The sequence below is a fragment of the Ornithodoros turicata genome, chromosome 9, assembly GCF_037126465.1.
Source record: "Ornithodoros turicata isolate Travis chromosome 9, ASM3712646v1, whole genome shotgun sequence".
In the NCBI taxonomy this organism is placed as follows: domain Eukaryota; kingdom Metazoa; phylum Arthropoda; class Arachnida; order Ixodida; family Argasidae; genus Ornithodoros; species Ornithodoros turicata.
In genome coordinates this window covers 40,813,502-40,838,223 of record NC_088209.1, presented here as the reverse complement: position 1 = coordinate 40,838,223, position 24,722 = coordinate 40,813,502, and the positions used below count along the sequence as shown (strand labels likewise).

Here is a 24,722-nt window from a genome sequence, read left to right as displayed (position 1 = left end):
GAAGCACGCTTTTTATATTTTCAATATTTTTTATTCGAAACTACATTATATCGCGAGAACACCAACGGAACACTAATGAAACAAAAGAAAGGAAAAAAGGAGGCAGGCAAAGAGGACTTTGCATGATGGCGGCTGCAAGCGTAGATCTACCGTCCCGGGGCTTTTCATTTGAGAATTGTCGTAGGTAAACTCATTTTTGTTCCTTTTCAACTCGTCTGCTTGAATTATAATTTAGAATTAGCTGATAGTTCAACGGGACATTTGGTGGGTGATGCTCGCGTACCTAAACCACCTAAAACTGACAGTGAATCTGCACTTTTGACGAGCCGCATATTTCCTGTACACTTCCCTGCCAGGTTTAATCTGTTGGTACGAGTGGACATTGTTGATTGACTGTAGGCGTTGAATTTGTCAAATTTGAATTTGAATTTGCCACAGTATTTGTCATTATTGTGCAGCAGAGGCATACGGCCCGGCCGCCTGCCTGCCGGTCCATGACTAGTTTAGGTCCGCCACTCGATTTGAAACCTGAAAAAGGCTATGTATAATGTTTATTCCCGTCATCATGTTCCTTCATCCGTTGCTTCTTGTCATTCTAGGAATGCCTTTTTGGCTTCTAAAGGTTATCCTACACCTAAAGCTACAAAGACAGGGACCACCATTGCCGGAATAGTGTTCAAGGTAATCTATCTTTATAAAGCTCCTGACACATTTCCGTGTTATGTAACATTCATTCACAATCTTCTGTTTCCCAGGATGGTGTCATTCTCGGCGCAGATACACGTGCTACTTCGGGTGGCATCGTGGCAGACAAGAACTGCGAGAAGATACATTACATAGCGCCCAACATTTAGTACGTTCACGTCATAGCACTCGATCGAATCAGGTAGAAGCAAGTTTTTTTGTGTGGCTGAAGAACGTCTTCTTTGCAGCTGCTGTGGCGCAGGCACTGCTGCAGACACGGATAAGACGACATCGTTGATTTCATCACAGCTAGAACTTCACCGGCTGGCAACTGGCAGAGAAGTGCCGGTGCGCACTGCAAACATGAGGCTGAAGCAGATGCTGTTTCGGTAAACGTAACTGTATTCTGAAAACAGCGTTTATTTTATTTAGTCCATGAAGAGAAGGGGCTTCAAGGATTCTGTACGCGAAATTTCAATCCTGTTTACGAACGCTGTGCATTTCTGTCAATTTTTGAAGATGTGCTGACCTCCACGGGTTTCGATGACATGCGGACCGGATGACGTAATCGTAAGCCCGCAAATTGCGATGATGTCATGCTCTGGAGAGGGTGGTGATGATGATGGGCATTCCTCTCCTAGCAACGTTGCCGGATAAGAGCCGGGCGCTCCGTCGGGGCCCAACACGACGTCGCGGTTCTCAAAAATAAAAATTAATGTCAATTAATTGCTAAAATTAATGCCAATTAATGCTTTGGCATCACGTAGAGCCAAAATATTTTACAGGAATGTAAAGTGAGACGAGGAGATTTCGGTAACGTAACTTTGGTAGTATTCTGAAGACACGAGATTTAAGTCTGCGGTGGCAGTTCGATGCACTAACAGGCGGTCGTTAATTTTCTGCGTTGACAAACTCGAGTCACGGTCTGCTCAGCAAAGCTTTAGCTTCAGCTTTTCTCCAGCGGAGATTTTACCAAGGGGATCCTTTCGTTTAGCGCGAAACCTGGCGTGTAGTAGCTACAACTTTGCGTGCTGCTGCACTGTTGTGAGATCTGCTTTAGCAGCATTCAGTTAGCTGGTTTCAGTGCTGCACACACACACATATCTTAACGAATGTAACAAGTAAACGTAAGTTATATAGATATAATAAGTGCCTGCTTCCGAACATCATTCACGATGCGTGCGGGACCTTCATTAGCGTAACCAGTTTATTTTCGTTGTCAGGTGTCGCACGAGCAGCTATTTGAAAGAGGAGAAATTCGAGGCAGCAGTTACGCTTAGGGTTGGCACCGGGCCGGTAATATTTGCTCGCTCTGCCGGTTGTCTTGTAGGAAGGTGATACCGGCAGCCTTTTGCCGGTATTTGTGGCTCAACACCTTTCATAGCCTGGGCTTTTACGGGGTTTTCCTTTCAACATTCCACTACAGCTTGAATACATCTGGAGCAAAGACCCAACTCCGTAGTCACCCGTCGTTTTCTTAGTTATTCATTATTATTATCATTGCTGTTCTTTCTCTCTCTCTCTCTGTATACTCTCCACCCCTCACCCACTTTCCCTTTCCCGCGAACATTTCCCCCTTTCCCTCTATCCCACCTCCTCTCCCCCAGCCGGTATTTTTTCACTACGAAAGGTGGCAACACTAGTTACGCTTCCGAAGGAGTGATTTGCTGCCGTTTGTATCGAAACGTCGCCCGTCCCGTTTCAGCTACCAGGGCCACATAGGTGCTGCCTTCGTGCTCGGCGGAGTGGACAGCACGGGGGGGAGCATCTACAACATCTTCCCCCATGGATCGACGGACAGGCTTCCTTACGCCACAATGGGTTCAGGATCCCTGGCGGCCATGGCTGTGTTTGAGCGAGACTGGAAGCCAGACCTGACGGTGAGTGGGAGGCGACTCTCGGTACACGACGGTCCTTTCGAAAAAAATGCGAGAAAAAAAATAAACGAACAACAACATCGTCCGCGTAACAGCGCATCACCAGGGAACCGTAACAGGTATATTTTCATTAATGGTTCCATTTTCGTTACCGCAATAATTTCGTTTCCGTCATTCATGGGTGGGCGGGCCTTTCGGCTTTCCGCGAAACATTTTGTGTCCCTTGTTGAAGCTGCCCAACTTTCAACAAATGTATTTGCCTGTTCTGATACGACACGAAGTAGGGATGTGCCGACTGAATTGCCAAATCCACGAATCCTTGGCAGGGGTTCGGGAATCGGAATCCCAGTGCCCGAAACGGCGAATCGAATCTTTTTCGAATCCACCGACCATGTTTGCTCGTATAACTGCATGTCTTGAGCAGAGGTGGGTGTTTGTCCTCACGAGCCTCGCCCTCACCTCAGTTTTCTGGGAGAAAATTTGTCCTTGCCTCACCTCAAAGGAATTTTTGAAAATTTTCCTCATTTAACCTCAAAGGAATTTTTTCTCACCTCACTTCAAAATTTTTTCCAAAATTTCCTCACCTCACCTCAAATTTTTTTAAAACTTCTCCTCCCCTCAGCCTCTCGAGCCTTTCTAAGGTGCACATTTTTTTTTTTTTTCAGCTGGAAGAAGGCAAGAAGCTGGTGCGAGACGCTATTGCCGCAGGTATTTTCAATGACCTGGGCTCTGGAAGCAACGTCGACCTCTGTGTCATCACGAAGGATGGAAAGGAGTATATCCGTCCCTACGAGGAGGCCAACAAGAAAGGAGTGAGGTGAGCTTACGAGACTCACAAGCAATGAAATTTGGCCCTGTCTAACATTCGCTCGCATTCTAGGCATCTGAGCTACAAGTTCAAGAAAGGAACAACATCCGTACTGTCGAGTACCACTATACAACTCGAAGTAGAGGATGTTACTGTCGAGGCCATGGATACCTCGTCCTAACCTCCTCTCCTTTTGCGACGCGTTCTAATAAAAAAGGTTGAGTAAAATCATTCGACTTGAGGCATAGCCCTATTTTACTATTACCCATGACGAAAACCCGAGACTGCGAAAAAGACAAAAAACAGACGACGTCTTTTTCCCAGTCTCGGGTTTTCGTCATGGATCTTAGCCACCAGCTCGCTTGCTTTTTAACCTTTTTATCTGTTACTATTACGCTCAGTTTTCCACAAGGGGAAGAGAATGAAGTAATAGATCCACTTGTTGGAAAAACCTCATCTCAACGTACTACTGCCATTCTTTGGCTTCTGATAATGGAAAAGTACGTACTAAGTACTACAAGTAGATATATATTAGACTTGTATTTAAAATTGAATATCCGCGTGCGGAAGTTTTGTTGTTCCCAGAAATGTAGTGAAATGTGACTCCAGACCTGGACAGCATCGTGCAAAGAAGACGGCAGTTTTAATGAAAATATGTATACACACACCTAAACATTGCACAATGTTACAGCATGAGAATCACTAATATGGGCTGTTCAAAATTTATTCTCTTCGAACTACGTCCTTCCTTTGTAGTGGGCTAACTTGACAGCTGCTCTGAGCTGCACTGGAATTACCCTATGACATTATCCGAATAATATGAACTGAACTATGAACTTTCATATGAACTATGAAATGAACTGAGAAAGGGTAGGTAGAAGCATTAAGGTCAGTAGTAGTCACAGGGGTACTCTTGGCCTCTAAATTAAAATTTTGTTTTGTTTAATCAATACTCTATTAATCTTGCAAGAACTGTAACTTTAATTATGTTACTTCCAAAGAGATAGGTTGAAAATACTTTGAATACTTCTTGTATGTAAGTAGGTAATTAATACAGTAGCAAATTAGTGCCTCCGAGTAAATGTGTTTGCGCATATGCACCTTTACTTAGAGGTTAGAGTGAATGGTGTGGAAACATGAAGGAACAAATTTTTCTAACTCTACCACTAGTCCGTCTATCAATGGGTACAAAGTATCCCTGGCGTGAATGATAGTGCCCGTAATAAAAGCTAATACTTTCCTAGTGAATTGAATACTTATTTCAAAGTAACTAGTTCCCTCTCATATTAGAACGTGGCTCATTCCATGTACTTCCCAGTGCTGGTTCCCAAGACCAGTATTGTTTACTACCATTTGAACCATCAGGGCTGATGGTGGTATCTAGAAATGCTCATGTTTATAATATTATTCATGGTGTACATTTGATCTCGTCTGTTTCATTTGAGCAAATATATAAATGTGACAGTGAGACAACTCGAACCCGTTAAATTTGGGTTGTACGGTACTGTGTCTTGGTACTTTCTCAAGAATCCTGCTGTGCTTGTCGGATTATATTTGAACACCTGAGCCAGAAATCGTGTGCAATGCGTAAATGTCGCCATTACATAAATACAATCTGACCGTGATACGTAAGTCTCGTCATGATGAGAACCAGTGTGGCGCGGCGGATACCCGGCAATACATCTTCCAGGGTATTTCTACTATGGTGCCTGGCTGCGGTATCGTGAATCCCATAACTAGACTAAGAACAACCGTATTCCAACATCCGTAAAATGAAAACGGGAGAAGTGACATCTTGTGGTTGCATCCTAATCTTGTGAACACACAGGCAATGATAAATATGTATTTCTTTAATGCACATGTTCCGAGAGTTGATTGCGCACCACTTTGGTGATGGGTTCTTTGGGTCCTCTTTGTGTGCCCCAGAATATAAGATCGTTGATGCTTGACTGCGTTCCGCATGTGCCATCTGCAGAACTCTCATGTTCCGCGTGTAGTCCTAAAGTCACAAATCGTGATCACTCTAGTATATATATATATATGTATATAGTATTATGTTACGTGCTGGCTACAGGCCCTAGAGGGTTGTCGCTGATTCAGCAATAAAATCTGTCATAAATTATGCGAGATATGCAACTGAACAATTACATTGCAAAAAACATCATATAGGAACCATGTACATTCCTAGTGCTACAGCTACTGTACAATGATCCACTCAAGCCGTACACCAGCACATTGCACTGAGAAAACACTATGTAGTACGATGTCTAGAGCCCCTAGACTTCCGCGAATCCGCATGTCTTGCGGAACCTGCTGCTTCCCTCAGAATCGTGTTTTTTTTTTTTGTGGAAAATTTGATATATTACAGAATTACGTACAGATTTCAATCGATCTGCGACATTTTTGCAGGTTAAACGTGATTGGTCGCGACTACAATGCCTGACGTGACTGACGCTTCTGGAACCCACACAGCTAAACGTACCGCGACGCGAGAAAATTTAACGACAGGAATGCAGGGATAGAAATTGTCAGAGCCGAGTATAATTTTCTTCGTGCATTGAAAAGTCGTGAAAGGTTGCAAAAGCACGCACAGCGATTAAGTACTCGATCTCGGGGAGAATGCAGCAACGTTGTTCCGCTCGTTTTCTCTTGCCTGCGGATTTGTAAATCCCACTTCGCGGAAATACAAATTTTCCGTCGCAGGAAGCTAGGGGCTTCAATTATGGCCCGTTACATTGCTCTAAGTTACGTAATTACTGCCTTGTTTTGTTCAGATAAAACAATGTGTACGGCTTGGGCAAGTCAGTGTGTATATTAATCCAACCCCAGCACGGATCACTCTGACGGGAGAAAAAAAAACAAACATCTAAGCTCCAAAAGTGTCATAACCACAATATTATCGAGATATGGCACAGAAGAGAGTTCCCCTCTTTGTTGGTAGAGACAGCTTTCAGCCGAGCAAGTTGCCAGTAGTTCCGCTAGTGGGCAAAGGGTCTTGCTAGTTGCATAGAGTGTTGTTCAGCATGATAGATGCAAAATATTTGGCTCAAGATTGGGGCAGTGTCAGGGTCGTTGAGCCAGCGGGATGCACAGCTCGGGTTCTCCAGCATCTGGAGCAAAGCTGGAACGGGAAAACAAGAGGTCTTGCTCAGTTGCTCCAACGAGCCAATGTCTCACTCGAGTGCAGATCCACGAGTAATTAGAGAAATCTTTATTCTTTGCAAGATGACGTTTGTTATGCTCCTTGTGTTCAGAATGCTAAGTAAATTCACCCGGAATAATTATTGCAAAAAAGAATGTGGAATAAAAAACAACGCTGAAACCTCACCCAGTATGCGATACTTTTTTGTTCTGTCATACTGGTGACGTCAGTGTAAGAGCTACGGTAACAGAGTGGTGTGCACGCCATTTTATAGGACAAAAATACGGCAAACACAACCATATTTGTGATCTCGTGCACACAGATTGTCCGTGGAGGGATTCAATATAGAGAGGCATTGAATGCACAATATAGTTCAGGCCTGACTTTTTCAGGTTATATTTTCTAGCAAAATTGGGGGGGGGGGGGGTAAATGTTGGGTTGTATTTTGCTTCAATAATTCGGGCGTAATCAGGTTGAACTGAACCTGATTCAATCTAATTCTGGTTGAATTGGGTTGGATCAGGCTTACATTTTTGAAGTCAAATAACACAGAGTTGCTAGTGGCGCTCGTGCCTGTTTGTCTTCCATTGTCCGTTTCGTAACATTTTGCAGCATTTTTTGCACCTTTACATTTTTGGTTTACTTGGCATAATACATGTGACACCAGTAGACACAGTGCATCAATATTTAGTCTATGCATCTAAGAGCCAACAGGTTCTCTGTTTTGACAGTTTGTATTAGCATATTTATGCAGTTACAACACAGTTTCCAAAGTAGTGTATTAGTTGTGACGACTTCGGATTCCCCTGGTCCAGCAGTTTTTGGGGAAATACCGGGTCAAACCATGTTTTTCCTGATTTGAATCGGGTATAAGCCTAAAAGGTCAGGCCCTAAATATATTAAATAAATTTAAAAATCTGCTGATATGTGCGGTCCAGAAGGAACTTGTCCGCATGACCAAACGAAATGCCAGGGAACCACGGTCAACGTACCTAGCAAGGTCTTTGGAGTGCAGAGTCCTAACTGTACAACAGGATTGGCAACAATAGCACGGTATATGCTGCTCTCTGGGTCGAGACCCACTTGGAGGTCTGCTGCAGTTGGTCTCCTATCGCCCAAAAGCCACTCACACTGGAACACACACACACACACGATACTTTGTTAAAAGGGACAGTTGCATCCGGAAACCCATCTATGATGCTAACACCTCAAGATTCGGCACCGGCCGACAACCTCCTATGCTAATTTTTCCATCTAAAAAGTGCTTAGTGCTTAAATAAACAAATTTTAAAGACCAGTGCTGCTTCAGCCGCTGTAGAGCTTCCAACCACGCAACGCCACTCCCTGAGTGAAGGAGCGAGAGGGCAGTGCTTAGAGGAGAAAGGCACCGTCCAGACGTCCCGTAACTCTGCGAGATGCCTGCATGATCATGGCATTCTTTTTCTCAAGATCGCGCCCTCATTGGATTGGATTGGATTGTGTGTGATATTTTCTCCGTTTTTCAGAGGGGGAATTCCAGCATACTCTCAACATCGGGCACTTGCTCTCATCACATGTTCTATCGAATAATACTGATACTGCGGTGAATGATCCATGAGGAATAAATGAGAGTATAGTTTCGAAAATCTACTTTAACGGGCGTGACTGTCCCTTTAATGCGTGCCGTCTTGCTGCAAGTCAAAATCTGATCCAAAAGAAATCCATACTTGTACAGGTTGTTCAAAATGCTATGTTGCAAACTCTCGCTTCTTTGCACTGAAGCAGCTGTATTTTTGGCTAAGACTAACACGACTGACAGGGCTGTGAGCCTCGGAGAACATGAATTAGCTTACGGCTGACTCCTGGCCATTGCAATTGATCCTCAATGCGTCCAGGACCTCGGTTTCGGAAAATCCCATTTCTACAAGGTTGCTCGCAGCCTGAGAATAAAAATGGGAATCGCGCACCATCACATGTCAGATAGAAGTGTGAAATTAAAATGAACGAATGTCAATAAGAGGTTGTTCGTACCCGTTTGTTTGGCTTAAAGTCGGCCCTCTTGTATTCTTGAAAGCATTCTAACATGGCCATTGCAACTCCTTTGTGATGGCAACTCCTCGTTGTTTCTTTTGTGCGAGAGCTGGAAGGTAAGCTTTCATCTGCACGTAAAAAACAAAATGGTGGCAGCACATCAATTACTGGTCAGTTACTAGTTAGTACTGGATGTGGCATCATTTTGTTGCTTGTAATTATGATGCCAGATTTGCGTGTTATTTCTCTCTTACAGATTATATTCCTTCAAGAAATGCATGGACACTGGACCAGCCAAGGTTGAGGGAGCATCGAGTGATTGCTAGTTGTCTTTGCTACAGTTAGTACTATCATATATTACGGTGGATTTGGCATTGTCTGTCCTGGTGTTCTACTATTTAAACGAAGAACGTAGGAAATGAGTTGATTCCGTAGTTTATAACCAGTGATGAAATAATCTATAGCAAATTAATAATCTTAGATTAGAGATTAATAATCTCTAATATATTATCTTTTTTCTCCACATGTGTATTTATACGCGGGACTGTGTTGCGGGCTTGCCCTTCCAGTCCCGATGTAACAGTGAAAAAAAAAAAGACGAATCATGAATTAAATTTATCTTAACTTAATCTTATTGGTGAGTGCTCTTAAAATACTTTCCCTAGTTTGCTGTTTATAATAACGCACTGCCAAGCGAACAGTGCACATACCTTCTTGTACAGCATTTTGAGCGTTCTAATTTTGTGAAAAGAGCTAGTCGTTAAACGCAAAATACCACAGTCATACCGCTGTCTTTTGTCGTGGCACTTGCAGTAGATGGCTTAGCCTGGCTTCCTTCAGCCTTTTCGGGTTTGGACAGTAACCACTCTGCTGCAGATGCTGGACACATCCTGCTTTTACAATAGGGGTGCTCATTATGTTCTAGCTGACTGCAAGTGAAACTTGGTTATCTTCCAGACATACTTGTTTTCTTGCAGTGCATGCACAGATTGGTTTTCTTCAAACCCCATGTCCCTCAGCTGCTTCAGTGCACTAGGGTCAATGCAATCCGACGTGGCTGCTTTAAGTTTCTCTGCAACGTAAATTACACTTACGTGCGAAAATAGAAGTCTCGTAATTAGCTTGACGCTTACCTGGCAGGTTTTTGAAAATTTGCTGTACATCAGGATGATTCCGCAACAACTTTTCGGATATTTCGACTAACGATACCAGTATCTTCCTCAGCTCAGTGTGAAACTGTTGAGGCACGATGCGCAGCCATGCGTCAAAATGCTGAACGACTGTTGCACTTAAAAATGTCGCAAACTGGGCGAACTCACGTCAACGAGAACAGGAACGTCCTCCGACTTCTTGTCAAAGTTGAGAGGCTCAATGTTTGCTGTGGCATAATCAATCGCAGCTTTGTCCACGGAGTACAGCTTTTCGTCCTTCTAAAATGAGACAGTTTCGTGTATCAGATATTTCATCGAAGAAAAACAAGAGAAATATATCTGTCATACGGTTGGATCGCCTGGCTTTTCCACTTTGGATACAGGAACTGGGTTTTTCTTCATCAGCAACAGTTCATCTGAATATATTGCAAATTATAATAAATGCTGAGTCAAGAGACGGAATCATACTGAGACTTACCACCTTCAGACAAGCGTTCAGCTCTGACAGAGCTGAGGTCAGAAAGTGTTCGCCCTTGTGAGACTGATATTAGTTTATAATATTCCGACGATTTCACGCAGTCAAGAGGGTTAAAGAAATGAGCTAGCGCCATCTGTTTCAATTTTTCGACGGTGTACTCAGGTAAGATGTCTACACTCCACTCGGTTCCGGTGTTGGTTATTACAGTAACCTTCATGTCGATAGCCCCTGTCAGTGCAGCATTTAAATACAACATATCTCAAGAACCACATTCGGATTGCCGTCAGTACGAGATCTCGTAATATTTACAGGTACGACTAATTCTCCCGAGAAACATTACACGGTGAAAACAACACGTGTGGACATCTGTGCACGTAGAAAAGATAATTTACCACATCCACCATATCGCGAACGGGATGTTCGGTTTCCGTTGGCTTTGGATTGGATTCTTGAAGCAGACGGCTCGCTTGACGATGTCGCTGGTGCTGTGCGCTGTTCCAATCATCTCGTTCAACCCGTTGAGCCTTCTCAGTATAGATTAATGATGGCAATTGATGCTCTGAGGCTGCAATACGTAGAAGGGACAAATACATACAAAGCCCCAAGTGCCTAAGAAATTTCAGTGGCTTCCTTCTTTCATCAGTAGATTAATTATGTCTCTCGCTCAGAAATGCACCCACTTGACCCACCTGTGTCTTTCTCCCCAATCAAGTAAACCCGTGAAACGAAGGGCTAGCGGGCCCCTAATGTGGTAACAAGAGAAAACCCCCACCTCCTATAGTATTAGGAGGTATTAGTATTAGGACACATATCACTACTTAGGGGCGAAAAATTCTACATGGTTTCGTATTGCCTCGGCCCTTCCCCTCAGTGGGTCACGGCCACTGTGCGTGTGAAGGAAGAAGAAGAAGAACCATTGCTCTACAATGGCTGGTAGGAACATCGTTTAATGAAAATGTATCATACTACAGGGACAACGTAATATTGCAGAACAGCCGGGTGGTGGCGACATATTGCAGCAGGCTCCAGAAGCTCCGGCCGATGGAGCACCCGCCGTTACATCAGGAAGCGAACTCGGTAATCACACCTAGCCACATTTATTGATGCACAGTGATACAACCTCTGCGACTACCTCTGTTTAACGCGAGGTCTATGACACGAGAAGAACGCTAGAGGGTTCCACTCCTTGGACTGGTTCACGAGGTGCAGGCAGTGCTGTCGAAAATGAACCTAGTGACAGCGACACATCTGCAGTGGGTGCATATGGCCACGCGCCTATATGTAGATACGGGGTAAGCTGGGGCTAAGGGCTCAGACGGGGATCAGACACAGTAATTTCCTCGGAGATTTACGTCTTGAGAAAGGGGGTGTATGTATGAGGATACATGTTTGTTGGTATGTCCACTGGTAGCCGAGATGTATACTGGGCAATCGCCGAAATTTCATGGGATGTTAAAAAAAAAAAAAAAAAACACGGGGAATTTTACACCCCTGGGGGATTTTACACTCAGATCAGCACGGCTAAGCCATCAGCGCACACTCAAAGCACTCCAGTGCAGGACTGGCTGCTTTAAATGTTCTCTCTTTACTCTCGAACCGTCGAAGAATGGAATTCTGCGTCATCTGCTCAGGTTTCACGCAACGCTCTGTCACGGCATTCGTGAAAGGCCTAAACGCGGTTACATGATGTGATATATGTCTCGTTATAAATTATTTTGGACTTTTCTGTGCCCCTCCTACTTGGACCCTTTTACGGTTTGTACTATAATAAGGGTTTTTATAAATAAATAAAATAATACAGCTTGGAGGGAGGGGGGGGGGGGGGCGTCCCTGGGACCAGTTATTATGAATGCCGATATTGTGACAGAGGTTGCGACTTTTCGAGGGCAAGCATGATTTAAGGAAAAGCTTTTGAGCATGATTTAAGGGGGGACGCGAGAGTGAAAGAGGTCCGTTGGGGAGGGCACTACACCTGACAACGCTACCTCGATAAGTCGGGATGTCGTCTGCTTCACTCAATCGTCTGAGATGATTTCAGAGCAGGGACTTTCTGTGGTTGCCCGCGCGGGTGATTGCGGCTCGTCAGCCGAAAGCGTGATTGGCGAACTTTTGTCGACTACTTCACGTCGGGGACGTGCCCTCCGTGATTATAACGTTGACAAGAGCCACAATGCAATTGGTGTTATTACTTCCGTTTTGTCCTAACGGTAGAAGAGAGCTTATAAACCCCTGCAGGATCCTGAAATAAGGGTAATCCTTTTAGATAAAATTATCTTTGAACTTGACGTCCGCTTTGTAAATTTATTAGGGCTGCAGACTCATTACACCCGAGAATATTTATAGCTGTTTATAAGTATGTATTTAGAAAGACTCAAATGAACCCTCTGCTATTCTTCAGGTGCTCACAGAGATGCTGTTTCTCCTGCTCTACCAGGCACGTATTCCGCTTTCTTCACTCTTAAAAATGAACTTCACCGCATAGCACGCTCCTAGCCAACCATTATCTCGAATGATATCGTTATCTGCCCTGATTTGTTGAAAACACGGGGCGTACGCCTTTTCTGTGACAATTATGAACAGCATAAGTGTCACAGAAATGGCGTACGCCCCCCGTTTTCAACAAATCAGGGCAGATAACGATATCATTCGAGATAATGGTTGGCTAGGAGCGTGCTATGAGGTGAAGTTCATTTTTAAGAGTGCACTCAACAGCTGGAGATACCAGACTATTTATTTTATTTTGATACATTCTTCATTATGGGCATCGAAACAAGAAAAAGAATAAAATCAATCGATCGCGGGATAATAGAATGGTACCTGCAATTTCGGAATCCTTTATTCGATGTTAGCATAGTAAGTTCTACTTACGCGTACACTCTTAAAAATGAACTTCACCACATAGCACGCTCCTAGCCAACCATCATCCCGAATGACAACGTTCTCGCCCCTGATTTGCTGAAAACGGGAGGAGGAGCCTATTTTGTGTTCATTATGCACGACACAAAATAGGCTCCTCCTCCCGTTTTCAACAAATCAGGGGCGAGAACGTTGTCATTTGGGATGATGGTTGGCTAGGAGAGTGCTATGTGGTGAAGTTCATTTTTAAGAGTGTATATTTATCGTGTCGTTTTCAGCACGCCTACATCTTTTTTTGTTACTTAGAGCGTATTATATAAATATATGCGAAAGCATATGTTTAAGTTTACTTTCGGTTATCACAAGCGACCGTCGCCAATCCTCTCGGTATCATCTCTAATGATATCGTTATCTGCCCTGATTTGTTGAAAACGGGAGGCGTACACCTTTTTTTTTTGTGACAGTTATGAACAGCGTAAGTGTCACACAAAAGGCGCACGCCCCCCTGTTTTCAACAAATCAGGGCAGATAACGATATAATTCGAGATGACGGTTGGCTAGGAGCGTGCTATGCGGCGAAGTTCATTTCTAAGAGTGTATAGTCAGTGGCAAATTAAGTCCTACAATTGGAACCGCCCACTCATCCGTGGAAGGCTCCTGCGATTGGCTACCAGCCTATGCACGACGCCCCCGCTTCGCGATGTAGTGCGGGCTCTCTCTCTCACCACAGTCCCACACTCTTAAAAATGAACTTCACCGCATAGCACGCTGCTAGCCAACCATCACCTCGAATGATATCGTTATCTGCCCTGATTTGTTGAAAACGGGGGGCGTACGCCTTTTTGTGACAATTATGAACAACATAAGTGTCACAGAAAAGGCGTACGCCCCCCGTTTTCAACAAATCAGGGCAGATAACGATATCATTCGAGGTGATAGTTGGCTAGGAGCGTGCTATGCGGTGAAGTCCATTTCTAAGAGTGCACTCCCCACTTGGCCGCGCGCCGCACTACATTCGCGCTCGCGGAGCGATTCTTCTGTGGGGGCGGGGTCGAGTGTATGACTTACGTTGTCACTGGCTACAGGCTTTGAGCAGATGTCCTTACGTACTTGGACAAAAATTGCACGCACGAGTTCCTTGATATGTGCAGCAGGACTTAATCTAGTATACCTCAAGCGCTCTATAAGCTGATGCATGTTGATGCTTTCGTTTTACTCTCTTGCAGAAACAACACCGGTGAGGTGAGTAAAATGCGTTAATATATGCGATCGGTATGCATCGTTTGCAAATGTTTGCAGACGGCAGCGCACAATGTTGTCTAGCTGTGGTGTAGCCGCGAAAATATTTCGGCTGCGTTTCTAGGGGGACTTCACCCTCGTTTCCTCTCTCAAATGCGCTACCTACGGTACGATATCAATGGGGTGCTTGAACCCCCCCCCCCCTCTGGCTACGCCACTGGGGCCTAGTATTTCAATGCAGTATGCTTGATAGATTTTACATTGTTACCCGATTGTGCCGCCAGGGAACATTTATGAACTTCCGCGGAAAACACGTTGGTGCGTAGCGGACGTTCTTTACGAACCGGAGCTCGCCGCAAGCCGACCGCGTTTTTGTTGTGAAATCAATCAATCGATCAATCAAACGCTTTATTTCACTGAAATACAGTGTGGCACTTGGAGCGAAAAGCTACATTATGCAGCTTGAGAGGGCTCCAAGCCCGCCTAAATGCGTCTTAGAGTACCGCAGGACATGGAGGAAGTGCCACACTCCGCATATAAACGACGCTGAAGAACCGCGAAGCAACGATGTCTATACGAGAGGGGGGGGGGGGGGGGGAGGAACCTAAAGGTTAGCATCAGTCCCACGGACGATTTCGGAGGAGCTATGGCGAAAAACCGTCTGGGAAGTCTGAAACTCCGGAAAACCCGGGGAAAACCTCAGACAGAACAGCCTGTTCTGTTCTTTCTTTCTCTTTGTAACGTAGTATACATTGTGCCAGAGCTAATGTTCACGAAGTTCTTCATGCAGTGGGTTTAATAACGTTTTTTTCTATGGATGCGCAGACCGTTCTGTATTATGGCTGCCTTGGTCGTTGTCGCTGTTGGCGTTGGTCTTGTCGCAGGAGGTGCCTACATGATCACCCGGTATATCACGAGCAAGGCCAGTAAAGGTAACGATACAGGTAAACATGGACGATTGCTTTATTTTGAACCCGCTCATGGTCATAGTTGCCAGACGACGTAAAACTGCATTGTTAATATTTCTGTTCTCAATCTTCTTTGCTCCATGCACCCCTTTTGTCAAGAGGAAGAACGTGGATCCAACCAATGTTAGTCCGAGAGAGGGGTCCCGACTTTTCGGAGCCGTTTCGACTCCTCCTTCAGGGGTGACAAGGGTCAAGGTCACCAGGTCCTCCTGGAAGGTCCACAGGAATGATCCTGTGAATGATATATACAACGCAGGGTGCGCGGAGGAGCAACACCACCTACACTCTTAAAAATGAACCCCCCCACATAGCACGCTCCTAGCCAACCATCATCCCGAATGACAACGTTCTCGCCCCTGATTTGTTGAAACCGGTAGGCGGAGCCTATTTTGTGCCGTGCATAATGGCGCAAAATAGGCTCCGCCTCCCGGTTTCAACAAATCAGGGGCGAGAACGTTGTCATTCGGGATGACGGTTGGCTATAGGAGCGCGCTATGTGGTGAAGTTCATTTTTAAGAGTGTAGATAGAGAAAGCCTGCTTACTCGTCGACGTGACGCAACAACTAAAAGTCATCCAATCAGGATCGTGTCTTCAACGGCGGCAGCCAATCACGAACGTGCTTTCACCGGTCGCGGCCATGGAGATGAACCACCGTCGTCTGCGAGTGCAGATTGAACGCCGCCGCGTACTAAATGAGAAAACTTGGAAATAAAGTACAAAACGGTCCCATATCTTTCTGAAAATTGATGGTTTCCTGGAAAGCGTCTCGCACTTTTTATCAGATGTTCAGGTCTTCAGGATCCAAGCAAGCTGCAATCATTTGCGGGTTCTTCAATTCGCAGAACGGCGAATCGCAGTAGCAGACGAATCCGAATGAGGGAGAGGAGGTAATAAGGCGGGCCTTCTGTAACTATAGGTGGCGCTGGCAGGGGTCGATAGGAAGCCAATGTGTCACGTCAATGGTGCACGGTGTCATTCTCCCCACCAGTGACATTCCCAAATTCCACCTCAAGGGGTGAATTCCCCACAGGCTGAGAACCCCTATCCCACACTCTTAAAAATGAACTTCACCGCATAGCACGCTCCTAGCCAACCATTATCTCGAATGATATCGTTATCTGCCGTGGTTTGCTGAAAACAGGGGGCGTACACCTTTTCTGTGACAATTATGAACAGCATAAGTGTCACAGAAATGGCGTACGCCCCCACCCGTTTTCAACAAATCGGGGCAGATAACGATATCATTCGAGATAATGGTTGGCTAGGAGCGTGCTATGCGGTGAAGTTCATTTTTAAGAGTGTAGAGCATCGTAGTCTCATGTTTTGATTCAACGTGTTTTTCTTTTCATTTCAGCATCACTACAACCGTATCCAACTGGTAAGCTTTGCCTATACAGTGAGCCCTCGTTATTATGACCATGGTCGTTATCGAAAATTTTGGTCATAATGCGGAATTGTCATATTAACGGGAGGATTTGCAGAGGTTTCACTGCATTGTTCCCCAGGAGTATGGTCGTAACGCGCGTATGTCAGATTAACGGGGGTCATATTAACGAGGGTTCACTGTATACTCTTGACGCGTACGCGAGGGGGTACACGCGTGTATTTAGGAGCTTTTGCCACTACGCCACATACATATCCGCCCATTTATTGCGTTTCATTGCTGAGATAGTCGTGCATCGAGGTCTGTGTAGGTCCGTGGAATGTAAGTATACCTCATTGGTCAAATAGAAAAGCGTCAAGGATGGAACTGTGCTTTTCACTCCAGCTTTTCTTTCAGTACTCGTCGACGTCCAGTCACCTGTTGGCTGGGGTGCCGTTGTCATACTGAGCAGCATGTCTACCGACACGTAGCTACTGGGAATCGCGCGGCCTGGGCCGACTTCGTAAGCCACTGTGCCGACGATTGCACAAACGGATTCCATAACCACCACCTACCAGACTTGGGAGACTCTGTACCTCTACCTTGGGGCACATCCTGTACTCATTGGGCCAGTGCAAATAATTTGTGTATGCTGAAAATATTGGGAGTTGTTCACTTTCAAGTTGTAGTAGTGTTCAAGTGTAGTGGCACTTTAAGACTGTTTGTCCCGTCTTTCTTTTCAAACAGTCTTAAAGTGCCACTCCGGACTTCTGTCAATTCTTCTGTGACTTCATTTCTGTCAATTTTGGAAGACCTGAAGTTTGGATGACGGGTCGAGCGAATGACGTAATCATAAGCCCACAAATTCCAATGACGTCATGTTCTGGAGAGGGCACTGGTCTCCTAGGAACGACGCCGGCGTCCCAGGAGGGTCACGTGGTGGATAAGTCGTGTGAGGCTGATCGAAAGAGGGGAAAATGGGAGAGATTTCCTCTACATCCGTGTTTTCTCGAAGGTCGCAGGAGCTGAATGATTTGCTGTTCCCTCCGAGTCGAGGACCTCTTGTGTGTAGCGAGTGAGCTTCAGAGCGCACGACAGTGGTGTGCGTTTGTGGCACAGCATCCACAATATATTGTACAACGGGATTGATGCCGTTGGACGCATTTGTCTCTAGGCATACCTGAATCGCTACGGCGTGGTTCTTGTTGCCCCTGGATTTATGAAATAAGCATATAAGCATGCCTATTCCACCTTCCCTGCTTTGGTACCTTCTTTAGTATACCTCTTCCTCTGTCGTAACCCCCGGCAGTAACAAGCACGAAGAAATTCTTTTTCAAATTCGTTTACTCAACAGTAACAACAAGATTGGGCTTGTCATTGCATGCACACCTGCGAGGCACCAGAGTCCAGGAGCGGAATTTCTGTGTACAACGAGGACACGCTGTGCTCTAACGCACGGATTTGGCAAACAACAGCAGCTGCTTTAGAAGTTGTTCCCATTTTGACCTGTGAGGAACCATGCAGCCAGTAAAATCGTACACGCACAGAATGCCTCGCGAGTCCAATGTCTACTTACGTGATACTGAAAGACTAGTCAAAGTATCTACGCGCGGTCCCGCGATTAGTTGCAAAGCTACCTACGGACACAAGGTCAGCGCGGTAACGTGTTTTTAATACCACGGAAAAGTGAGCGTATCGTGGCAGAAGCTCCCTGTATGATAGCTTCAGATACAACCGAGTAGTATACCAGAACCACCTTACCGTTTATGCATGGGTCTCTGTCTGCAAATATACACGTGGACGTGCGGTGATGAAAAGATATTTCGAGAATGAATTACAGCGAACCTACCTTTCGGTGCATCGGTGACGATAAACTTTTCTGCTGTTGCGAAGGAAAACAGGGGTGAGAAACGTTCACACATTCACAGAACATTCACACAGAACATTAACGACATTCACACCTGCGGCGCCGTCCGCGTCGAACTAGCTGGTTGTCACACTTATAGTTGGGCTGCGTTCTCGCGTATACAGATCTTTCCCACAATCTCACGAAAATTAGACGACCTGCGCGACTCTAGGACGATACCGTGGACAGAGGCGAATTCAAGTTAGTGGGAAACGTTCAGCTTGCGCCGACAAGAGCACGTGGTACCTCTATTAGACTTCCACGTTGTTACTGTTTATGTCAATCAGAGAACTGCGTTCACGGACTGGTGAAATCAATCACAAGTCGTCGTCGATGATGTCAGCGTTGTTCCAGAAGCGTGGCTCGTGTCAACGTTGGCTTATAGTTTGGACTGTCGAGCTTATCGTCATTCAACACCGCAATATAGACGTGGAGCAACCAGCGAGGTCTACCGGCAGAGATACATTGGCGCCGCAAGAGGTCTATAGTAGGCACGGTTTCATTAACGCTGGCTAACTTTGAGCCGGATCAATGGTGGCTAAAGCTTGGAATGAACAGTCATTCTTTTTCCACAAACGTTAGTTGGTGACGCGTTGAATGTTTTGAGTGATAATAACTCCCTTTAGTTAAGCGTAAAATTCATGTTAAGGAACCGCTGATCTCAGTTCAAATGTTAATCTGCGTTGGTGAAACCGGACCTTGGTCATCAAAGCCATCGCTCACCTTCTGGATTTTCGTCAGAATTTTGCGTGAGGAAATTCCAGCTAATGAAAATAGCTACGATGAAGGCCAGGACGAAGAGACCTAGCGTCCCGGATATCATGAGGCCTCTGCGGAACTTCCTGATTATTTCATACCATTAACTGCTGCCTGGAGACCACAGCGACAGTGTCATCTTACCTTGTCCTGGTGCTTGTACCTTGGAAAGTAAAGTGGAATCAGTAGACGATAAGAAAGGGCCAAATGCCCTTCAATTCATCTCAAATTTTCTCTTTTACAAATCAATCAATCAATCAATCAATCAAATCTCCCGGGGTCAATTCACTTATTCCTTACCAAGCCATATAGCGTCCGCTTTTGCTAGCCTTACGTGGCACTTTGATAAAGAAGAGAAGCTCGGAGTCTGATCTGATGACGAATTTCGTCTCGAGGAGGAGAATATTTGATTGGATACAGTATGCAAAAATTATAATCGAATCGAAATACCACTATATAAGCTGCGACCCGCAAGGAAGACGCGCCTAATGCGTGCGCGTAATATTCCTGTCGCTGATTATCCCTATAGCCAATCAAATCTTCGTCGTCTCCCAGGGATTTAAACTTCACAGTGGCATTGATGTTTATAGAACGAAAGGCCACGCTTCCCGTAGAAAGACGGCCATTGCGTGCGTCGCAACCTGCATCGTGCATCTGCCCACTGTCTGATTGGCCATACCAGCAATTTTATCAGTACGTTCCTCCCCAATTACTGATCGTATACTAACGTCCTGCAGTGCCCTCCGGAGATCCTGCTTGAGCGTCTCCTAAGAATCAACACAGGATCGTCAACAGCCTGTCCCCCGCGGGTTCAGGGATGCCTTACCTTCCTGAAGATGCCATCGGGGCATCTGGATGACGAAGCGCACTCGATTCCGCTGCTTCTGCCTTGAACCGACCAGTCGAGGAGTCATCTTTCCCCAGCTCGTGTTACGATGCTAACATCAATGCCTGTCTAGTGGGCTGTCTTCCAGGTTTCAAAGGACAATGGAAGACATCCGGGACATCACGCTTCTTCTTCTTCTTCCTCACAAATACTGGGATCCCTTTCGCTGCTAGACATCGCTAGCGCGTGGAATGGCGTACAATTAGGATATTCTCTCAATCTGCCCTCTCGCTTTGCCCGAAATTCCCTATTTAAAAAGTTAATTAATGAATTTTTAGGTAATTAGTCATCTTGTAGTTGCACACTTTCTTCGAGGGGGTGTCCGCATGGCCGTAGAACCCACAAAAAAAACAAAAAAAACATCTATGCTGTTCTGGCTTTTGCCCGAAATATCGTAATTAAAAAAATTAATGAATTTCAGGTAGTTTAGTCATCTTGTCCTCCTGTCCGTGGAACGTACCCAACTGCAAAAACATGAATGCTGCTCTGTTTTTTAAAATAAAAATTATGGTCAGTCTTACGTGATGCACACAGCGTGACGCACCAAGACACAGGACAAGGGAGAGAACTGGTGTTGTATGCTCTGTTCATTCTCCTGTGTTTGGACGCGCTGGGTTTCATGATGCCAATAGAAAAGTCTTGGAAGAAATTTATAATCGGGTTTATTTTCATCACACACGACAAAGTCTCTTCATTGGCATGCACTATTATCTCGTCTCGACGTAACATTATCGCTAAATATATATGTATGACACACAATATCACGTGGAAAACCCTCATTCGCGGGATAATCCAGAAGCAGGAGTCGCATAGATCTCCCGAGGGCTGATTAGGCTTCCAGGAACGTGAGATCCCACGATCGGTGACCATAACGGAGTCAACGGCATCGACTCGCCAGATTTCGTACCTCTGGAAGGCACTCTGCCATAACTTTCAGGCAAGGTATCTTTCAGGTACTTCTTGTAGTCTTGAGTCTCTAGCTGTCTTATGGTGTTGACTAGTGGTGCAGAACGTGTCTCCGGCAGTTTAATCAGCGCCAGCTCCGCAACCAACACCAAGACTGTCAGTACTGCCAGTGTGACTTGCGGAGATACATTGACTTGCGTCAGCGCATTACCGGTCGCAGCTCCCAACCTGCCGAAAAAGTAGGCGGTGCAGACGCCGACGCTGCGTAAAACCGTTGGGAACATCTCGGCAGCGTAGATGTAGTTCACGGCCGTGGCAATGTATGTCGTCACCCTAGCTGTCACCAAAAAGAAGTTTGTGAGGTGTCGTAGGCTCGGGGGGTATCTGAATAGTAACGCTGAGCTACAACAGCCCAAGAGTCCCAAGGCAATCGCGATCGTGGTCTTACGGCCTTTTGTACGCATAGCGCAATAGACGACTGCGATCAGAGGACCCGGAGCAGCGACGCTGGCGATTTTGGCCCATCGTTCTTCTTTCTCGACACCGACTGGCGCCTTGAATACGTGGAAGCTGAAGACAATGACGAACCAGCAGAGGAACAGCAAACTGCAGCGTACTCGCAGAAGCGGGTAAGTGAACAGCGCTAATGGTGTAACCTTCAGATACTCTTCATTCTTGAGTATTGCCGTTTTCAACCTTGAGCAGCGCGTCCGAACTCTTTCGAGCCGCACACCATTCACTTTGGCTGCCCAAAGGATAGCTTTTTCTGCCTGCGTAAACTTACATGTCGCGAGCAGCCAGCGAGGAGATTCATCGATGTAAAGGGAGGAAACGAGCAGGCAGGTTATCCCCACGAAGATGGCCTGCGCGATGCGCCACCGAATGCGCTGGAACTCTTCGAGCACAAAGAACAGAGTGCTCGTCACGGTGATCGCCAGCGATGTCGAGACGATGCAATATAACGCGCGGTGTTCGGCATCCGTTACTTCGAGCAGCAGGACAAAGGTGGTTACAAAGATAGTACTGGCGCATCCCGATACGACGCAGCGGGCGCACACGAAAACCGTGATGTCAGTAGCGAGACATGTTACGAAGCTCGCGAACAGCAGTACACCGACGGCGATACAGATGACGGGCCGACGTCCGATCTTATCGGCAACGATCCCCATAAGCGGCGCGGCTATCACGGCTCCCATCGTGTACGTGAGAGCTGCTAATCGCAACCGCCATTCTCTGCTGCACACTAGGTTCCAGGTGCTGACGATGGAAAGGGACAGGCTTTCGTATTCCCAGGTTGTGCACTCTATCGCTGTCTTGTTCTGTCCAAACGGGTCGTCGTACACTTTGCAACGGCTGCGGCTGCCGTCCGGTTCGAAAGGGATAGCGAAGTTCTTCCACTCCGCAACGCTGAGGTTCTGTAAGGACGGAGGCCGCGCGCACCAGAAGTCAACGCCGCGCGCTATGACCCTGAAGGCAGAGCTGTGACATAGAAGAACCACCAGGGACAAGACGCTGCTGAAGAGGATAGCACGCTGGTAGAGGCCGTGGCCGTAGATGGTAGCTTGTTCCAGTTGGTCGTGTTCGTCCAGGTGTTGGCTTACACTGCTCGCGCTCTGTTGGGATGGGCTTCGCTGTGCCGTTATTAGGGTGCTTCTTGGTTCTTCGTGTGCTGCTGCCAAGCTCGTGGGACCCTGAATCGCGGGTCTCCCGCTGGTAAACGGGAGGGCTGGCAATGATTGAGACGATGGAAGGGCCATTCGGCCGAATGGTACTCCAGGTTTAGTCTCGAGTCCCGTTGCTGCCGGCGCGCGCTGTGTTATGGTTCCAACGTCCCTCTTCGGTGCGTGTGGACTTAAAGAGCGAGAAGATTCTGAAGTGAAGGATCCTCTTACGCTGCTGCTAGACGCTTTCGACGGCCGAGCCGAAGCACCTTTCGGCCCTAGCGAGTAAAAGGATTCCAAGGACCTCGACTGCTTCGAAGACATGACTGCGAGTAATCAGATGCACTCGTGATTTGCTTTGAACGATCGCACGCGCACGATTGCACGATTGCGTGTACACGCGCATCATGATCGCATGGGATTGGATGGCGGCTGTTCCCGGTATACCACCACCAGATATCTTTGGATATGCTGCAGTTCCCCTAGAAGTCGGCCCAGGACGCACATTTCCCAGGGCGTCAGTCAACGTCAGTCAGTCAGTCGTGACGTTGCCCACATACGTGAGGCCGACAACGGCAAGCCCTTTTCACCATCACCATCACCACCATGCTGTAATATAATGTCGGCGCAGTTCCCTTGGAAGTCGGCCCAAGACACACATTCCCCCAGAGAGTGTTTTCCTGTTCGACTGCTGATATCCAAAACAATCAAATCCGGCTACCTTTCTCACGTCATATATTGCTTCCACAACTGCTCACATATTTACGCAATGGCCACGTTATTACAACTACAGTCGCTTTCGGGCTAAGAACGGCAATGCTCTTTTTCTTCCTGTATTTAACCACCAGAAGCCAACATTGCGTTTGAAACGTTTCAGGTAGAATTTCTTCGCTCCATATTTCCTTTTGTCAAAGGTTATTTTCATATTAGATGTAACGAGATTATATTATAAAGTTCTGATTCAGCGCCGGACATGTCCTTCTTAGGGTAAACAAGGCTAAGTACCCTTACTCTGCCTCTTCCACATTGCTAAGAGGCATACCAATGGACGCCCTTATACAGCCATGTTTCTCTCCCTGCTTGACTCAGTGATCTGGCCTGAGTGAGTCAAACTTCGGTCCGAACTCGTCTCTGTATCCCTGACAGATAAAGGAAGTGCTGGCTATCTATTGGACGAACGGAACTCGATTTTAATTGATACGTAGACGGATGGGTTACTGACACCCCAAGTTCTTCATGGGGACTTGATATCCCAGCGTTCATTCAGAGAGTTTCCCTCGAACCTACCAGGAAGTTACATTCCTACAGTCAAAAACACCTATAAACGTGCCGACATCCTACTCACTCACTCACTCATAGGGCTGAACAGAAACTCATAGGGCTGTGGTAGCGGGTCTTGTATCGTACATCTTGCTCTCCAACCGCTTCTAGGCACTTCCTTTCTACTCTCATACACATTCACACACATTCATACACACACATTCACTATACACACACATTCATACAGTCATACTTTTGGCCATGTATATAGTCGTCATACGCATATTCCTACATACGTGCATACCTTTTTGTTCATGTATTAGTCATCGTACATCATGACGGATATATGTCATAAGTTACTTACGTCTGACCTGGCCTTAGTCCCTACCTTTACTGCACAGACATAGACATAGACAAACATCGTTTGCCCCTTTTGTCCTGGCCAATCTCCTTTAGTGGCTCACGGTCATCATCTCCTTGGTCGAAGAAGAAGAAGAAGAAACTACTAATGAGGCTCTTCAGCCCGCTTGCAAGAATTGGGACTCTGTACGAATTGACATCTTGGCAACACGACTTAGCACTTCTCCGTTTTCATGGATGTGACCAAAGCAGTCCACAGTAGAGCCGCATATCTCGCATATCCTGCTTTCACCCCCATATAGCTCTCATTCTCATTAGTCAGTGTTCTGTGACGCCACACGGTTCCGAGGAACCCGGGTTCGAATCCCGGTGCTGGCTGTGTTGTGTGGGTTTTTTTCCTGCGTTTAACC

General features: G+C 46.1%; 5 protein-coding genes across 16 annotated transcripts; 2 read left to right on the top strand and 3 right to left on the bottom strand.

Moving 5' to 3' along the window:
* The first annotated feature begins 80 nt into the window (after positions 1-80).
* On the top strand, positions 81-8,794 carry LOC135368964 (proteasome subunit beta type-7-like). 3 transcript variants are annotated; one of them, XM_064602538.1, is made up of 8 exons: positions 81-184; positions 600-681; positions 756-853; positions 933-1,073; positions 2,390-2,564; positions 3,227-3,378; positions 3,442-3,586; positions 8,778-8,794. In XM_064602538.1, exons 1-7 carry the CDS (start codon positions 123-125, stop codon positions 3,548-3,550), a joined length of 819 nt encoding a protein of 272 aa, XP_064458608.1. In that variant the 5' UTR covers positions 81-122; the 3' UTR covers positions 3,551-3,586; positions 8,778-8,794. The 3 variants fall into 3 exon arrangements, with proteins under 3 accessions (XP_064458608.1, XP_064458609.1, XP_064458607.1); XM_064602539.1 differs by lacking the exon at positions 8,778-8,794 and adding an exon at positions 3,771-4,056; XM_064602537.1 differs by lacking the exon at positions 8,778-8,794 and having other exon boundaries at positions 3,442-3,600.
* LOC135368963 (ubiquitin-associated domain-containing protein 1-like) lies at positions 3,991-10,592 on the bottom strand. Of its 3 annotated transcripts, none has more exons than XM_064602536.1 (10): positions 10,151-10,592; positions 10,021-10,088; positions 9,841-9,948; positions 9,655-9,757; positions 9,485-9,593; positions 9,308-9,414; positions 8,522-8,649; positions 8,344-8,430; positions 7,504-7,642; positions 3,991-6,490 (listed from the first exon to the last, which is right to left on the bottom strand). In XM_064602536.1, the coding sequence occupies exons 1-10, from the start codon at positions 10,404-10,406 to the stop codon at positions 6,348-6,350; spliced, it is 1,248 nt and encodes a 415-aa protein (XP_064458606.1). In that variant the 5' UTR covers positions 10,407-10,592; the 3' UTR covers positions 3,991-6,347. The 3 variants fall into 3 exon arrangements, with proteins under 3 accessions (XP_064458606.1, XP_064458604.1, XP_064458605.1); XM_064602534.1 differs by having other exon boundaries at positions 9,841-9,951; positions 10,151-10,591; XM_064602535.1 differs by having other exon boundaries at positions 9,308-9,411; positions 9,841-9,951; positions 10,151-10,591.
* Positions 10,593-11,010: 418 nt separating this feature from the next.
* On the top strand, positions 11,011-17,238 carry LOC135368966 (uncharacterized). Of its 4 annotated transcripts, none has more exons than XM_064602540.1 (6): positions 11,011-11,083; positions 11,141-11,227; positions 12,549-12,584; positions 14,233-14,248; positions 15,071-15,189; positions 16,995-17,238. In XM_064602540.1, the coding sequence occupies exons 1-6, from the start codon at positions 11,077-11,079 to the stop codon at positions 17,066-17,068; spliced, it is 339 nt and encodes a 112-aa protein (XP_064458610.1). In that variant the 5' UTR covers positions 11,011-11,076; the 3' UTR covers positions 17,069-17,238. The 4 variants fall into 4 exon arrangements, with proteins under 4 accessions (XP_064458610.1, XP_064458611.1, XP_064458613.1 ...); XM_064602541.1 differs by having other exon boundaries at positions 16,569-17,238; XM_064602543.1 differs by lacking the exon at positions 16,995-17,238 and adding an exon at positions 15,319-15,560.
* Positions 17,239-17,843: 605 nt separating this feature from the next.
* On the bottom strand, positions 17,844-20,289 carry LOC135367991 (uncharacterized). Of its 5 annotated transcripts, none has more exons than XM_064601076.1 (6): positions 20,066-20,289; positions 19,968-20,006; positions 19,384-19,402; positions 19,207-19,325; positions 18,427-18,459; positions 17,844-18,359 (listed from the first exon to the last, which is right to left on the bottom strand). In XM_064601076.1, the coding sequence occupies exons 1-6, from the start codon at positions 20,151-20,153 to the stop codon at positions 18,229-18,231; spliced, it is 429 nt and encodes a 142-aa protein (XP_064457146.1). In that variant the 5' UTR covers positions 20,154-20,289; the 3' UTR covers positions 17,844-18,228. The 5 variants fall into 5 exon arrangements, with proteins under 5 accessions (XP_064457146.1, XP_064457149.1, XP_064457150.1 ...); XM_064601077.1 differs by having other exon boundaries at positions 17,846-18,359; positions 18,427-18,456; positions 20,066-20,288; XM_064601078.1 differs by having other exon boundaries at positions 17,846-18,359; positions 19,207-19,313; positions 20,066-20,288.
* Positions 20,290-20,770: 481 nt separating this feature from the next.
* On the bottom strand, positions 20,771-23,128 carry LOC135367990 (organic anion transporter 3-like). Its single transcript, XM_064601075.1, has one exon. It carries the CDS (start codon positions 23,014-23,016, stop codon positions 20,902-20,904), a length of 2,115 nt encoding a protein of 704 aa, XP_064457145.1. The 5' UTR covers positions 23,017-23,128; the 3' UTR covers positions 20,771-20,901.
* Positions 23,129-24,722: the final 1,594 nt, after the last annotated feature.